General features: G+C 38.9%; 2 protein-coding genes across 2 annotated transcripts; both read left to right on the top strand.

Annotated features, from left to right (window-relative positions):
- The first annotated feature begins 9577 nt into the window (after positions 1 to 9577).
- Positions 9578 to 10513, top strand: LOC115526405 (olfactory receptor 1013-like). The gene has a single exon (XM_030333807.1). It carries the CDS (start codon positions 9578 to 9580, stop codon positions 10511 to 10513), a length of 936 nt encoding a protein of 311 aa, XP_030189667.1.
- A 5907-nt stretch (positions 10514 to 16420) lies between these two features.
- LOC115526404 (olfactory receptor 9G4) lies at positions 16421 to 17374 on the top strand. The gene has a single exon (XM_030333806.1). The coding sequence runs from the start codon at positions 16436 to 16438 to the stop codon at positions 17372 to 17374; it is 939 nt and encodes a 312-aa protein (XP_030189666.1). The 5' UTR covers positions 16421 to 16435.

The raw sequence follows: 17374 nt of genomic DNA, 5'->3' as shown, positions 1-17374 counted from the left end.
ACACACAAAATGATAACTGTTAGGAGATGGATATGGTTACTTAGCTTGATTGCAGTTATCGTTTCACTGTGTGTGTATACCAAACATCATGTTGTACATCTTAAATATACATAATTTTTTATTAAAAATCAACTTTAAAAGGTGTGTGGAGTTTTATTTTCTCATTTTACAAATCGTAAAAAATGTTAGTACCTTTCCATATATATTGGCAATGGTTACACTATTTATTGTTCGGTTTTATGCTTTTATATTGAAAAATAATATATGTTCATGGTAAAATATTCCAGTAAAGCATATGAATGAATCCACAATAAGAAGTGATCACAACCTAGACCTGCAGTTTCCTTCTTTAAATGGATCGATATTAATAGTTCTGGGTTGTTTTCCACAAAGTTTTTATCTTTGTAGGGACACACATGTATATATCTTGCATACACTGGCAAATGGAAAGATACCGTATACATTGTTCTGTGCATTGCTTTTTTTAATCTAAGAAACAACTCAGAGGTTATTATGTTTCAGTGTATTAAATAATCAGTTAACTAACTTCATGAATATTTATCAAGTACTCATGTGCCAGGTGCTACGTAGAGGGCTATGCCAGGGCAAGAATATAGTATATTAATGAGTAAAAACAGATGTAGACCCAGCTTTCTTGGAGTTTATGGTTTAGGAAAGAGACAGGGAAATACATAGTCACAAATTCATGTAAATTTTATAGCATAACAAGTGCTATAAAATAGGGACTCTTGGTCATGGATGCTTTGGAAGGTATAGATTCTATAAAAGTTTTGGAGCAGCAGAGCCTAACGAATGGAAGGTGCTTCTTGTTGAACAGATGTATGCATACACTGAAAGGTGGTATTGCTTTTATCCAGCACAAGGCATCAAAATTCTCCCTGCTAACCTGAAGTTGGAATGTATTTTTTGGTTGTCCACATATGGGTAAATATTCGTATAAAAAGGAAAAATTTTAAATATTCATTAAAAGTGTCATTAATTACATTTCCTATATTTAAGTCCTGGCAAAATAATTTTTAATTCTTTTTTATTTCTATGATATAGGTAATTATCTATGGATGCCTCTTGCTAAAAAAGAACGCAACATTGAGGGGTGCCTGGGTAGCTCAGTTGGTTAAGCATCCGACTTCGGTTCAGGTCATGATCTCACAGTTCATGGGTTTGAGCCCCGTGTCAAGCTCTGTGCTGACAGCTCAAGGCTGCTTCAGACTCTGTGTCTCCCTCTTTCTGTCCCTCCCCTGCTCACTCTCTCTCAAAAATAAAAATAAACATTAAAAAAAATTTAAAAAGAATCAACACTGAAGGAGAGAGAGGAAAAATGAAAATCCTCAATCTTCCACTTCATATTTAACCACCTTCAAATTCAAGATTCTTGTTATGAGATAGCAAGTACCTTCTCCTAACTTTCAAAATAGACTGCTGTCATACAGAGAAAGACAGATACCATATGGTTTCACTCTTATGTGGATCCTGAGAAACTTACAGGAACCCATGGGGAGGGGAAGGAAAAAAAAAAAAAAGAGGGTTAGAGTGGGAGAGAGCCAAAGCATAAGAGACTGTTAAAACGGAGAACAAACTGAGGGTTGGTGGGGGGGGGGGGGGGGGGGGGGGGGGTGATGGTTATTGAGGAGGGCACCTTTTGGGATGAGCACTGGGTGTTGTATGGAAACCAATTTGTCAATAAATTTCATAAAAAAAAAACAAAAAAAAAACAAAAAAAACAAATAGACTGCTGTTTTAGAGCAGTTATAACCTTACAGCAAAATCGAGTGGGAATCCAGGAGATAACTGCTTTTGACAACATTTTTGCCCTTCACAGTTTGCCTGAAAAAGTGTATTAAAATATCTGCTTGTTGGGGCCCTGGTAAAAACCACTGGGTTGAGGCCCAGTTGGTTAAGCCTCTGACTCTTGATTTTGGATCAGGTCACGATCTCATGGTCGGTGAGTTTGAGCCCTGCATCAGGCTCTGCACCGACAGTGTGGAGCCTGGTTGGTATTCTCTCTCTCCTTCTCTCTCTCTCGTCCCCTACCCTGCTTGCTGTCTCTCTCAAAAAAATAAATGAATAAACTGAATTAAAAAAAAACAAAATATCGGCTTGTGTTACATTTCCCACAATTAAAATTATCTTCCTCAGAGGTAGGGACTACATTTTTATTTGCCTTTGATTTTTAACAGTTGCAAAGCTGATGTAGTTGCCACATTTTAAAAACTATTTGTTTGATTTTTTTTTACTGAAGTATAGTTGACACAGAGTATATATTTATTCAATTTTGAAATGAGTGACACGACTCTTTTAGTAGGGATAGGCTAGATTATATTACATTCCATGTCCTTGGGACACATCATCTTTGCACTAATTGGTGACTTCAAGAAGCCAGGTTCCTTCCCTCTTTTGGTGTCAACATCACCAAAACAGGATAAATGTGTGTATGGGGTTTTATGGACAGAAATAGAACAGGTGCCTCACTGTTGTTCACATCCCGCTGTTCCGAATATAGTCATGTGATCCTGGATCAACTGCACAATAGGCTGAGGGATGTGGTCTTCAGGGAGAATCTTGAACACTTTGAAGCTCATCTGTGTTCTTCTTAATGAACAATGATGCTGAATTAGAACTCTTGGCTCTAGCAGAGGCAGATAATCCATTCAGGTGGCGGGGGGGGGGGAAGGAAGAAAGAAAGAAGATAGAAGGTTAAGTAGTAGGACTTGTAGACATACAAAGTGCACTGTGACAAGTTCCCATTATACTGATTCTGCCATTACCTATCATTCATGGTCTTGAGCAAATCATGGAAGTTGCGATAATCACACAAAGAATTGCTTTCCTCTGCAGTTGTGACAACCTGAACTAAAGCACCACAAGGACCAGGAGTCATTTTACTTTGTTCATGGTTGTATAGCTAATGATTAGCACATACTTAGATAAATGGTCCATAGGCACTTCTCAGTAAATATTTGGTGTATGGCTAAATGGGATGTAAATTATTTCTGACTCTGTTTCCAATGTGGTCTAAAATCAAATCTGTGAAAATTAAAAAGTGAAAGTTGGCTCAAAGTAATTTTATTCAATTATTCACCTCTGAACACTGAGGTGTTCCTTCTACCATGAGACTGGAATGGAAGAAGTAGGTTCTGGAAAAGGGCATTATCAGGGCACATAAATTTAGAAATGTGGCTGTGGACACATATGTGGTTCACGGAACATTCAATGGACAAGAGAGACACAGACTCCTTAAAGATAGAAAGGGTTTATCACTCGCACTCTCCTTCTCCAGCTTCCTGCCCTGCGAAAGGAAGCCATTTTATAAGTACATTGTGCAGAATAAGAGTTAACCATTCACAAATACTGACGGTCCTTATGATTTGATGAAAGAAGATACCAAGCAAATGTCCATGAAATGCACGAACATGGGAAACAAAACTAACATTTTCTAATATATCGTAATAAAGTATTTGATGGAATGGATCTTGAAAAACAAAGACTGTGAAATGCTATACAGAATTTTGACTATGTACGAATTCATACATGAAACCAATAAAAAATTAAATATTGAGAGGTGCATAATATTTCCAGCACTCCATTACGGTTATTCATGGCTCATTCAAAAAGGGTGTTAGTTTCACAAAACCCTCTGGAGAACTTCATGGAATTTTTCAAAGGTTTCTCTTAATCTGTGTATCTCAATTCTCTTCGAAGCTCTATTGGATCGTCATCTATTTTGCTTTTCCTTTAATTGCTAGATTGCTACACATCAATCCTCATGGCTCAATAGATGCATCCACAATTAAAATATGGCAATTTTCTCCTGTGATTGGTTTTCATTATGGCTACAATGTATCCTCTGAGGATAGCATGACGAAGTAAACCAAACTCTGACCTTCAAATACATTGATCTTTTGGTTGGGTAGGTTAGCTATTATGAAGCAGAGAGGTATGTTTGAGTGTTTGGTATTTCCTCAGTGGTTATTTCTTCGAATATTTTTTGTGTTAGGACTTCTGTTGCTTAACATAACCATGCAATGATTGGGATTTGGATCGTAATACATGTCATAGAATGTCTGTGTATATTTCATTTCTCTCTTCATCCAGGCTCAACGCCTCTTGCATTTGGGAATTCATAGCAAGCTTCCTTTTGCTAGTGGGTAGTTGATGGTATTGTCAATTTGTCTCCTCACTTCTTGTCATTATACTCTCCTCAGGGTGCTACAGGGTGAAACTTAACAAAAAACTAGCTATCAATTTCACGTTACCAGAAAATCTATAATTTCTAAATTTAGTGCCTTATCTCCCCAAGAAAGATGTAAAACTCACTGAAATGTTCAAACAGAGAAATTAAATAGAAACAATATTATATTAATTCAAAATTTATATACTGATTATTATGTATGCTAAACAAGGTTCTTAATACTTAACATGCATTGACTGACCAAATGAGTCACAGGCTTAAATGAAGTTGCTGTTCTTTTTCTGTTTTTTAAAAACACTTTTAGGGGCGCCTGGGTGGCGCAGTCGGTTAAGCGTCCGACTTCAGCCAGGTCACGATCTCGCGGTCCGGGAGTTCGAGCCCCGCGGTCAGCTCTGGGCTGATGGCTCCGAGCCTGGAGCCTGTTTCCGATTCTGTGTCTCCCTCTCTCTCTGCCCCTCCCCCGTTCATGCTCTGTCTCTCTCTGTCCCAAATTTTTTTTTTGAAAAAAAAATTAAAAAAAAAACACTTTTATTTCTTAAAGAAATGTTGTCTCATACTTTTTTCATTTTTCTCCACTGCATGGTATTTAGGATATTTCTCTGCTGCTCTACACAGGTTTTTCTCTCTTTGACTTGTTCCAAGTTTGAGTGACATAATATCCAGAAAATGTTGAGCCCTGTGCCTGGTATCTTGCAAACACTTAGAATTGTAACTATTCCTCTAATTAAGAGTTGAAGATTCAGGACAGGTGTCCCTGAGGATAGGTCCCTGATGGAACCGTGAGTTACTGATGTTCCACACTGTAGTTTGTACAGAGTACCTAGTACAAAATGCAGGGACTGACTAATTGTGTTGATGGGGGATGGGGGGAGGGTGGGGAATGCCATATGTTAACTTTTGACTCGAAGCATGTGGTTTGAGTAGAAGCATGCAAGAACATTCTAGGCACAAGGAACTGCAGGCTTGAATCCAAGCAGAGGTGGTAACAGTGCAGGCTTTTTCAGGCAGCAGCATGAGTTCTGAGAGTCAGTGTCATCAAGGGCATGGCAACGGTGAGTAGCAGAAATGGCTGAAGAGGAAGGATGTAACTTATGACCCTTTGTGTCTTGCATCGGACCTTGACACATTATCAAGTTGCCCTATTGGTCTGAGGGTTCTTGAAATGGACAGGTGATTACAATAGGGTCACAAAACACAACAGTAACAGTTTTTTTTCTGATTTAGTTTCTACTTATACAAGTGCTAATGACCCTGCTCTAATCTGGCCAGTCACATTTTTGCGGGGGGCGGCGGGTATCTCCCCCATCATGCAAGAGTCTCTTACTAAAGTTGAAGAACTCATTCAGTGAGAATGATCCTATTCCTTCTTTCTATCCTTCCAAAAATGGTCTCTGGCCCCTCATTCTTGACACAGTTGGGCCAAGAAGCTGTGTCTTTTTGCAATCTCTGTATGGTTTCTAGCAATGCTAGGTGCTCTTTGATGTTTTCTGTCTCTCCCTTTACATTAGTGCCCTCTCCAATCTGTGCTAATTTGGGGACATTTTATTATTATGCCTCCACAACACTAGTCATAGTGTATAACGTCATATATTTATTTGACATCCCTCCCCCAAACTGCAGTAATTTCCACAAGAACAGGCACTGTATGTCTATTTTAATTTTTGCTTGTTTTTTTAAAAATTTCGATTGATATTTATTAAAACCTTTATATATGTTATCTCACTTCATCCTCACAACAGTTATATGGGGAAGACAAATTATTTCCATTTTATCGATAAGAAAAACTGAGGTTTGGTGAGTTTAAGTGCCCTGCTCCTGGTCATACAATTAGTGAGCAGGTAGACCTGGGGTTCACACTTAGGCAATCTCTGTCCTGGGTTTGCTTTTTAACCCTTATAAGTTCACTTAAGTCCTTACCTTGGCTCATAGTTGTATCTCTTTCAACATCTAATTCAGTGTTGGATACCCAAGAGTTGCTCAATGGATATATTTCAAATGGATGAATATAATTATGGTCTGGTGTAGAGATAAAATTTGCTGTAACCATGAGGCTTTGCTTCTGTTTCTCAATTTCAATTTCTCAAATGCTCTCAATTTCATTGTTTGCAAACTGGCACATTTTATTAAGTTGTTCTCAATGTGGTTCAGAGCTAAAATTCAAAGGCCTTTTCCTTATTGTCATTATCACCATTAACATCATTACGGACTACAAGTAATTCTTGAGCATCTATTATGTGCAGACAATTCTATTGGTTATTCCTCTCTGCCAAATTCTGTTTGATCTCAAATACATCAATGAAACTCACAAAACAAATGGACTTTCCAGGTCAATTGGGCCAATATATTTGTGATAAATGATCTCTCCCTTCTTTATTCCAGAAATAAAACTGAGCACTGTAATTGTTCACTTGGAACCAGAAAAAGCGTATGAAGATTGGCTTTTCGTGGCATAGCCCCAAGGGAAAGATCAGGCTTATATTTTGTCCTCCCATTGTTACCATTGAAAAGAGGATTCCTGTGGAATGAATAGAAGGCACTTTTTTTTTTCCCATAAGATAATGTGAGAAATTCTGACTTGAGTTGAACTTCAAACAAATCATTATTTATTTTCAGGAAGTAAGTATTGTGTTTAACTAAGGAAAACGGTCAGGAAATCACTATATGGACCAACCTCCCCACCCCACCCCCCTTTCTTGATATAATCAAACCAAAGCCTAATTTGACTTTGTGAAATACAACAAGGTTTTCTTCCTTATTAAATATATTTGATGAGAAAAGCTGAAACGTTTCCAAATGTCTTATCTTTACTTCCTGTCTTTTTCAGTGGAACAGGCAATTAGATGTGTACGTGACGGATGTTTTTATTCTCAAGAACCCTCTGTAGCTAGATGTAGTTGTGTGTAGCCTGCCTCCTTATATCTTGCAGGAAACTTATTAGCCCTTAAAGTAGGTCAAAGTACAGGAATTAACTTCAGCCAATGTTTTCATGACCTGAAAATGTTTCCTTTCCTACATTAGGCAGTGCATGGGATAGGAGTTCCTTAAGAGAAGTACAAGTTTATGTATCATCTCTCTCTACCTATCGTCTACCTATCATCTATCTATCACTCTCTCTTTCTATCTATCTACTCTATCTCTACCTATTTGTATGTAATCTATCGTATCTATTTCTCTATGTATCTATCTGTACCTTTATCTGTATCTATTTATATGTTTTTCACTTGCTTTAATATCTAAAGATCTTTGTACAGAAATATAGATATAGATATGATGGAAGGTACATTTGGCCTGGAGGGGACTGAGAATTAAGAGATCAGTTCCTTGTGGATGACCACTCTCAGACACATCTACCTCTTAGAAAGATCTCCCTATTACAGGGAGGTGTTTGAGAGCTGGGGAGGGGGAGATGTTTTGTTTCTGCCCATCCCTTGGCTCTAACAAGGCATATAACCAGCTTCAAGTCTACGAATGAACACAGGTAAAGGTCAGAAGAGCTCTTTATTGTGTGTCCTCCCTATATAATAACACTATTCAATGTATTATGCATTCTATTTCACTCACTCTCTTCACAAGTATTCTTGGAAGAAATCATTTCAAAGTTGGTAACAAGAATGGTGATGTTTTGCCCAAACTCTTGGTTGATTTACCTGTCTTTTGGATGCTACTAATTTTATAGATGGGCTGCTAAAAAGTTTCGAGTCAAGTTTGTTGTCCCTACAGAACAGTGGGTAGGACTTTGTGCAATAGGTTCCATCCTTGCCTCTATGTTATGTCCTGGTCTTGTTTTTCCTTTGCCTTTTCTTATTTTATTATCTCATTTACCTGTGTCTTATATATCACCCTAAACGCCTTCGACCCTTTTTTTTTCTCAATTTGTAAAAGTGGGGACATACATATTCACATATGTTTATATTCATATATATGTTTATTTTACATTTTAATAACTGGAGAGGCAAACAGGAGAGTTGGGAAAGAAAAGCCTCTTGCAATTTTCATTCCCAATAAAATTCTGCAGTTGAGCCCAGCAATTTACCGGCTTGTATAAAAGCCACATATTGAAGAAGGGGAGGTTTCTTCATGACAACAAATGAAACTCTAAGGAATCATAGCATAGGTGCAATTAGAAGTCCTTGAGAGGTGAAGCAAATTTTTCTGAAGGACAGATTACTGAGGTGAAGAAATTGTGAAATCATAGAGAACGCAACACATGATTTTAACGTCCAGCTTTTAAAGTGCTTAAGCACATCTGTGATCTCTTAACGGCCCCCTGAACTAAGGAGGGTAGGTGAGACAACAGAGTTTTGCAGCTTATCAGGTTATTTAATATTGTCAGCAGCTAGATCAGAACTCAGGTCTCTTGGTTCTTGGTCTTAAGCCACTTTCAGGAACATACTTTGTGAAAATGACAGCCTTGAATTCTAAGGCAATTAAAGTGTTACTTATTCCAAGCTTCTTTTGCTTATTACAAAGAATTCCTACCTGACAATAATTATAGCATATGTATGTATGTATGTGTTTATTTATGTATTTTAAAGTTAAAAAGTATAGATTCTTACCATCAAATAGATACAATTCCAAGAGAACAATTCTTTATTTTTCTAGCTCAGTTGTAAGTCCGTCACCTAGCATCTGAGCAAAATTAAGTTTTTTAATTTTTTCCCTCAAGCATAAGAGATTTCTATTTATTGCTTTCAAGGAAATTATAGTAAATACATTTCCAAGGATATTCCAAAATATGCTTAGACTAATGAAAGTATGCTTCTTCATGTAATTCTCTAGTAAAGACAAAAGGAGACAATGACCAGAAGAGAAACCAGATCCCTCCTTCAAGCTGCCTTTTTCATATCTTTCATGGGGTGCTCAATCACCTCAAGTGCAAAGAGAAAAAAGAAACAGCTCAATTGGAGTTGGAGGAGAAAGTCATTGAAAAATCCATGGTGACAGGGAATAAAAGGCACAGCACGGTGAATATAGTAAATGGTATTTTAATAGCATTCTATAGTGACAGATGGTAGCTACATTTTTGGCAAGCCTAGCATAAGCTATCAATTTGTTGAATCACTATGTTGCACACCTGAAATTAAGGTAACACTGTGTGTCAACTTTACTCAAAGAAAAAAATACGGTGACACGCACTACGTGATGAGCATAGTAACCAAACTCCCGAGTCAGCATAGCACTGATTTCTCTGTTACCTAAAAAGAGTGATACCCACTGTAGCATGAACATATCTCACAGTGAACAACGTATATGCATCAGTTGTGTTTTTCAGTGATCTCAAATGGCAAATGATCGAAGTTGATATACTGAAATGCTGACATAGTTATTCATCTTTCCACAGAAAAGGAACATAGACACCCCACATCGATGGATGAGAAAAATTTCACCAGAGTGAAAGAGTTTATACTTCTAGGGTTCACAGCAGACTTGTGGTTACAGAGAGTACTCTTTGTCATTTTCCTCACCATCTATGTCATCAGTCTGTCCGGGAACATCACCCTGATTTGTCTGATCGGTGCTGATTCTCAACTCCACACACCCATGTATTTCTTCATTGGAAATCTTTCCTTCCTGGATCTCTGGTACTCTTCTGTCTATGCCCCCCAAATCCTCATGACCTGCGCTGCGGAAGACAAAAGCATCTCCTTTGCTGGCTGCCTTGCTCAGTTCTTCTTCTCGGCTGGGCTGGCATACAGTGAGTGTTACCTGTTGGCCGCCATGGCTTATGACCGCTACACGGCCATCTCCAATCCTCTGCTTTATTTCCAGGCGATGTCTTCGAGGTTATGTACTGGTCTTGTTGCAGTTTCATACTTTGGTGGCTTTCTTAACTCAACCCTCATTACCAGTGAGACATTTACCCTGAGCTTCTGTGGGAACAATGTCATTGACGATTACTTTTGTGATCTACCTCCCCTTGTAAAGCTGGCCTGTGACGTGAAGGAGAGCTACCAGGCTGTGCTCTATTTCATACTGGCCTCCAATGTCATTACTCCCACTGTGCTCATCCTTGCCTCTTACCTCTTCATTGCTGCTGCCATCTCAAAGATGCGCTCCACCCAAGGCCGCCTCAAGGCCGTCTCCACTTGTGGCTCTCACCTGACGGCTGTCACTTTGTACTATGGCTCTATTCTCTTCGTTTACTCCCGACCAAGTACCAGCTATGCCCTAGAAAGGGATAAAGTGGTTTCAGTCTTCTATACTGTGGTCATACCAATGTTGAATCCCTTGATTTATAGCTTAAGAAATAAAGATGTTAAAGATGCCCTGAAGAAAATGTTAGATAGGGCAACATTTTCTTAAATGAAAATCTTGGGGAAACACGGCTATATCTTTTTTTCTAGGTTATCCCCCTGTTACTGTTACTAGCTTAGACTCTCAGGAATGATGAAAAGAAGCCAAAAATAAAATTATTGGATAATGCAGAAACACTAGACTGCAATTGTCTTTTTATGTTGGTGCTAATGTGTGTGGATACGTGCTTAAAATAGATGAGGCTGGGGCATTTGGAAAAACTGCTATGCCTGCCAGCTGGGGACAGAGTCCAAAATTCCTGGGATTCTGAGAAGATTGAAGGAGAACAGTTTTGTTTCGTTTTGTTTTTTAAATTTTCACTTGGCAGTTCATAAGTTACCTGTAAGTATATTTTAATCTCTAAGTGGGAATAATAAAATTGGTTATAGAATCAGCGTGATGATTAGATGGATTGAATGACTTACTTCAAATCATGTAGTTCATAGGGGAGGAAACAGGAATGCAAACCCAGAACTTCTGACTCCAAAGGTTCTTGTCCCATTTGTTGGGAGAACAGAGTTGGGAAGTTGTAAATAAAAATTGTACTGTAAAATAGCTTTAGAAATAAGTTTAACTTTTCTTTTCTCATTTCTTTCCTTCCTTCCTTCCTTCCTTCCTTCCTTCCTTCCTTCCTTCCTCTTGCCATGATACAAAGATGTTCTTGGTGATATACACAGGAAAGGACAAATATCTTAGAGTCACAGTGAGCTTCCAGTGAAAGAGTATTTTCCTCAACAATTAGAAGAACTGAGGGCAAAAGAATAGCAGTTGTACAGAGACAAAAGTGGAGATATAGATGGAAATAGATAAATAAAGAGATAGATTTCAAAGAGGTTTATATCCGCGAGAAGATTTATAGTGAAAATCTGCTAGGGGAAACAATAATCGACGGCCATTAGGGTTCTGCGATTGTTTCTGTTTATTTGCTGGTTCAATGTGATGAATGAATTAGTGAGAAATTAGAGAACATGTAAACATGACTTCTCACGTTCCTGATTTTAAGCCTAATTTTAACTTTACATATAAAATGTGAATTTGTACCACAGAAAAAAGCCCTACTGTTGGTAACCAAGTATATTCATTTGCTAGTGTTGCCAGAATGGGTGGCTAAAACAACAGAAATGTATTTTCTCACAGTTCTGGATGCTAAAAGGCCAAGATCAAGGTGCCATTGAGGTTGATTTGTTCTGAGCCCCCTTTCCTTTCCTTGCAGGTGGCCACCCTCTTGCTTTCTCCTCACACGGTCTTTTCTGTGTACAAGAAGCCCTCTTTGCGTGTCCAAATGTCCATGTTTTCTTTTTGTGAAAACATGGATCAGTTTGGAGTAAGAGTCACCCTAAACATCTCATTTTAACTTAATCACTTCTATAGAGGCTCTGTCTCCAGATACACATTCTGAGTTACTATTAGTCAACATGTGAACTTGAGAGGGTTGCCATTTGACCCATAATATCAGGGCTTAACAGGGGGTTCCTGGTGAATGAGACAGGGAAATGTAGCCCGGAAGCCTAGTGTAGACAAGGAAGCATAGTAGATCTTCTGGCACTAAATATATGTGTGTGTGTGTGTGTGTGTGTGTGTGTGTGCGCGCATGCAAATGACACACTCTAAACATTTTTAATTAGAACATTTTGGGGAGTTTCTATTATCAGACATGTTTATGATTATATTGTGACTTCATGGTAAAAGAGTGAAATTTTAATACAATATTTTTCGTCATATCCTAATTACTATATCATCCTCATATTCTAAGCAAACTTTAATTGATTCTTTAGAGACTGAGATAGATATTGCTAGGCTGTTCTGTGGCAGAGGTCTCAAAGGGCTGTTGAGAAAATACATATATCGGCTCCAACAAAGCGTGCCAAAATATCAGAGGAGAGAGAAAAGCCTGTAACTTCCAGCATCTGTCCTTCCTGACCAAGGGTAAGCAACTGGAACCAGGGGCAGTTAAGTGGTTTGGCCTCTCATTGGCCTCAGCTCCATTAGAAGGCGGATACAGAGTTTGGCATGGCTCTTAAAGGACTATGGTTATGCCAAATACCACACACACACACACACACACACACACACCCACACACCCACACACCCCTAAATACAATTCAGATTCCACTAATGGCATGCCTAACCTTCAGCTAGAATTTGAAGGTCAGTCTGGTAATTATGCCGAGTCATTGCATATTCACTTACACAGTGAGGTGAGCAGAGGAGAAGAGAGTTGACGTGCTTTTGGACTCTAGTGGTCATGGCACTCTGTGCTGTGCAAGCTAATAGTGTGTAATGTTTTCACTTCTTGTTCCTCATTTTCAGGTGCTAGAAGGACACATTCTTCCCCCAAATTTTTAGTGTTCCAGTGAAGGGAGGAGGGAACAGGAGAATACATGTCTTGAGAAATCATTCTGTATAGGCTGCTTTGGCATGATTGGCTCGGACTTCTTCTGTGTCTTTTATTTCACATTCATATTTTCATCGCAGTTTATTTCAAATTCAAGATAGATTTTGGCGAATCTTGATGGTTATGAGTGTGATGGTTATGAGTCTTTCTTTTTTTTTTTTAATTTTTTTTTTCAACGTTTATTTATTTTTGGGACAGAGAGAGACAGAGCATGAACGGGGGAGGGGCAGAGAGAGAGGGAGACACAGAATCGGAAACAGGCTCCAGGCTCCGAGCCATCAGCCCAGAGCCCGACGCGGGGCTCGAACTCACGGACCGCGAGATCGTGACCTGGCTGAAGTCGGACGCTTAACCGACTGCGCCACCCAGGCGCCCCATGAGTCTTTCTTTAATTATCTTCTTGCTAAGTGATACAGTACTCCGAGTCAGAAAAGTTCAGTTGAGGGTAAATTTGTCCTGAGTAGTTTGTACTAGGTTAGAAGTAGACAATATTTTGAGGAAAACAGCTTCAAGATATAAATATAATTACTCATTTATTCATTCTAGAAATATTTATTAACTGTCAATTAGTTGCTGGAGACAGTTCTATAAGCTGGATGCAGCAATAAACAAAATAGAAAAATCATCTTACTGACCTGTGTCTTGCATGCTGGTGGGGAAAAATGGACTCTAAACAATATTCAGGAGTTAGAAGATGACACTAGGTCTCGTGGAAAATAGAACAGAGTCTGCACTCACACCCTCATCTCTTTCAAGTCCCATTCAAATGTCATTTTCTGACAAAGGCCCATCCTCATCCCTCTATTTTAAATCCCACACTCTCTAACCAGCAACGTCCATTGTCTTGTTTTGCTCAGACTCTGCTCTATTTTCCCCAAGACGATTTGTGTTGGTGTAAAGGCCAAAATCCTTAATATGGCTTCCATTAGGCTTTGTGAGCTGATAACTTTTCTGGCTCACCCACTCGTTCCATTTTCCACTCTGTCTTTACTTAACCTCTCAGCTCTTTGGGCTCACCAGTTGCTCTCTCATGTGAGGGCTCTGATATATGGAACTGCTCTCCTCTCTCTCCTTAGCCCTACAAGGGGCTGGCACTGGGGTCACTTCTCAGGTCTCAATTTCAATATCTCTGCTTCTGTGAAGACTTTGGTCAGTAGACCAAAAAAATTATTATTTTTTTCAGTAGAAGAGTAGTAACAGGCGCTGTCAGATATTTTCATTTGTATCCCAAATTATATTGTATTAAAAATGAGCTTAATAAGGCACAGGTATTTTTCACTGTATAGACACATGATAACATAGCAGACGAAGTTCAGAGTAACTATTGAGACCGTGGACATCAGCCACAGGTTTTTATAGTTCAATGTAGTAGCCATAGGTCACTGCCAAGAAAGCTATTACTTAAGCTTGAGCCAATTCAGAAAAAAGATTAGCGTACCAATGAACACCAACATAGCACTATAAACGTGAAGCTTCTGGGCTGTGAGATGTGAGATTACTAAAGATAAGTCAATTATGTGAGTAATTTAGTTTAGTTGACGTCCTAAATAAATGAAGACAAGTGATGAGAGAGGGTTGTAAGAGTAAGTTAAGCTCACTGATGGAGGCAATATACGACTAAAATATTTCTCTCTGTGCTAATGAGATAAGATCCATTATATAGTAATAGATGGAGAAATGAATGATCTTCAGGATTCCAAGCTTTATCTACCACAGTGTCACTGATTAAGTCATGTCCTCTCTGAACATTGTCAGCTACATTTGAAAGATCAGAACGCCTAATATTTAAAGAGTGAGATACCTCCCTTTCTAACAAGCAGGAACAGTAGATCTTGGGGTAGAAAGTTTGCATTTGCATTTTATAGAGTTATAAACCACTTCGGGCTTAGCTCAAAGGAAAACGTTCTGAACATGGAGGTAAATCACAATCGTTTTTCAGTTTTAGCTTTCTCCCACTACCGTGTTATCTAAGTGACGGTCAGCTGGCTACTGGGGCATTAGCCCCAATTCTGTATGGTATTTTTTTTTCTGCAAAGTTTTTATTTAAACTCACCTTAGCTAATATATAGTGTAGTATTTGTTTCAGGTGCAGAATATAGTGAGTCATCACTTACGTATAACACCCAGTGCTCAGCACAACAAGTGCCCTCCTTAATGCCCATCACCCATCTAGCCCATCCCCCCCCACCTACCTCTAGCAACTCTCAGTTTGTTGTCTATAGCATGTTTTGAATTAGAGTCCTCCTTCTTTAAAAACTTTTTATTTATTTTTGAGAGAGAGAGAGAGTCAGAGCATCAGCTGGGGAGGGATAGAGAGAGAGAGAGGAAGACACAGCATCTGAAGCAGACTCGAGGCTCTGAGCTGTCAGTGCAGAGCCCAACATGGGGCTTGAACCCACAAACTGTGAGATCATGATCTGAGCTGAAGTTGGAAGCTCAACCACCTGAGCCACCCAGGGGCCCCAGACTCCTCCTTTTTAACTTCTCCCTCAGAGCTTCAAAATAACTTGGAAGAATTCATGGCTTCTCAATAAATCCTTCACACCAAAAATTGTTTTTTTCCTAATGTTCAGCATTCACTATATCCAAAAATACCTTAGGTATTTATATAAATCTCACATCAATAAAACAAAGTGGGGGAAAACATTCTGAAAAAAAGGATTCTTAAAGATATTTTTATTAAATCAAGAAATTCAGTTTGCCAGAGGATTATAATGTTGCCTTGGCTAGGAAAGCAAAAAAAAAAAAAAAAATTACTTACAACAGACATAAATGGCTTAACAGCTGAGGGCACATACTCTTGATAAAGAAAATTCTGGGTTCAAATACCAGCTCTGCTATTGACCAGTTCTATAACTTTGGAATTATTTCTTAAACTCCATGAGAATCACAGTTGTACCTACTTTCGAAAGTTGTGGAAAGGATTATGTGGATTGAGATTAGGATTTAAAATATTAACTGACACCAAGTAATATGTACGTATGCATATATATATGCATATATACGTACATATACATATATACATATATGTACACACATGTGTGTGTATATATATATACATACATATACATATATGTATATATACAGTATGTTGGTATTTGTATAACCATCAGCACAATGCCTGACATGTAAATTCTCAATAATATTTGAAGGATACTGAAATTTTTTGAGCACACACTATGTACTTAACATTGGGTTGGGTATTTTCATGCATGTTTCCTTCAATCAATCCAATAACCTGTTGGGGACTTTATTTTTCTTCTCTGTTTGGTAAGACTAAGGGACTTGCCCTGCATTCAACAATTACTAAGTGAAAGCCTTACTAATTTCACAATCAGATTCTAACACCAATTCCCGTGGTCTTCCCAAGCGACAGACTGAAGTTCTATCATTCTAGGCAATCACAAATAAAAGTCCATAGATGTCCTAGTAATTACTGACTTAACTTATACCTTTGTTTATTTATTTCAATAGAAAAATCACAAAGTGATTTTTTTCCTCCTCAAAATCTTTACCAGGCTTTCTCCTCTGTGGACATGGAAGTAGGAAATCGCACCCTTCTGACTGAATTCGTCTTGGTGGGTTTCTCAGCAGACCCACAGTGGCAGCTGATTCTATTTGGAATTTTTCTGATACTCTATTTGATGACTTTGTCGGGGAATATGACCCTGGTCATCCTAATCCGGGTTGATTCCCGCCTGCACACGCCCATGTACTTTTTCATCGGCAATCTGTCCTTCTTGGATTTTTGGTACACTTCTGTATACACTCCCAAAATCTTGGCTAATTGTGTCTCAGAAGATAAACGTATTTCCTTGGCTGGATGTGGCGCCCAGTTGTTTTTTTCCTGTGTTGTAGCCTATACTGAGTGTTATCTCCTAGCAGCCATGGCCTATGACCGGCATGCTGCAATCTGCAACCCACTACTTTATTCAAGTACTATGTCCAATTCTCTCTGTACTGGACTCGTTGCTGGCTCCTACTTAGGAGGACTTTTAAACGCCATAGCCCATACTGCCAACACTTTCCGCCTGAGCTTCTGTGGTAAAAACATCATAGACCACTTCTTCTGTGATGCACCACCATTGGTAAAAATGTCTTGTACAGATACCCACGTCTATGAAAAAGTCCTCTTGGGTGTGGTGGGCTTCACAGTCCTCTCCAGCATCCTTGCCATCTTGGTTTCCTATTTCAACATCCTCCTGGCGATCTTGAGGATCCACTCAGCCTCAGGAAGGCGCAAGGCCTTCTCCACCTGTGCCTCACATCTCATCTCAGTCATGTTCTTCTACGGATCCTTGCTCTTCATGTATTCAAGGCCAAGTTCTACCTACTCCCTGGAAAGAGACAAAGTAGCTGCTCTGTTCTACACTGTGGTCAACCCATTGCTCAACCCTCTCATCTACAGCCTGAGAAACAAAGATGTCAAAGAGGCCTTCTGGAAGGCAGCACAAACCATAAGGCCACAGAGATGA

Source organism: Lynx canadensis, chromosome D1, assembly GCF_007474595.2.
Source record: "Lynx canadensis isolate LIC74 chromosome D1, mLynCan4.pri.v2, whole genome shotgun sequence".
Taxonomy (NCBI): Eukaryota; Metazoa; Chordata; class Mammalia; order Carnivora; family Felidae; genus Lynx; species Lynx canadensis.
The sequence above is the reverse complement of the archived record's forward strand: the minus strand, read 5'-3'. Positions and strand labels throughout refer to the sequence as shown.

What these genes read in the sequence shown, in the direction of transcription:
- LOC115526405 (XM_030333807.1), top strand. Translation starts at nt 9,578, where the DNA reads ATGGATGAGAAAAATTTCACCAGAGTGAAAGAGTTTATACTTCTAGGG.
- LOC115526404 (XM_030333806.1), top strand. Translation starts at nt 16,436, where the DNA reads ATGGAAGTAGGAAATCGCACCCTTCTGACTGAATTCGTCTTGGTGGGT.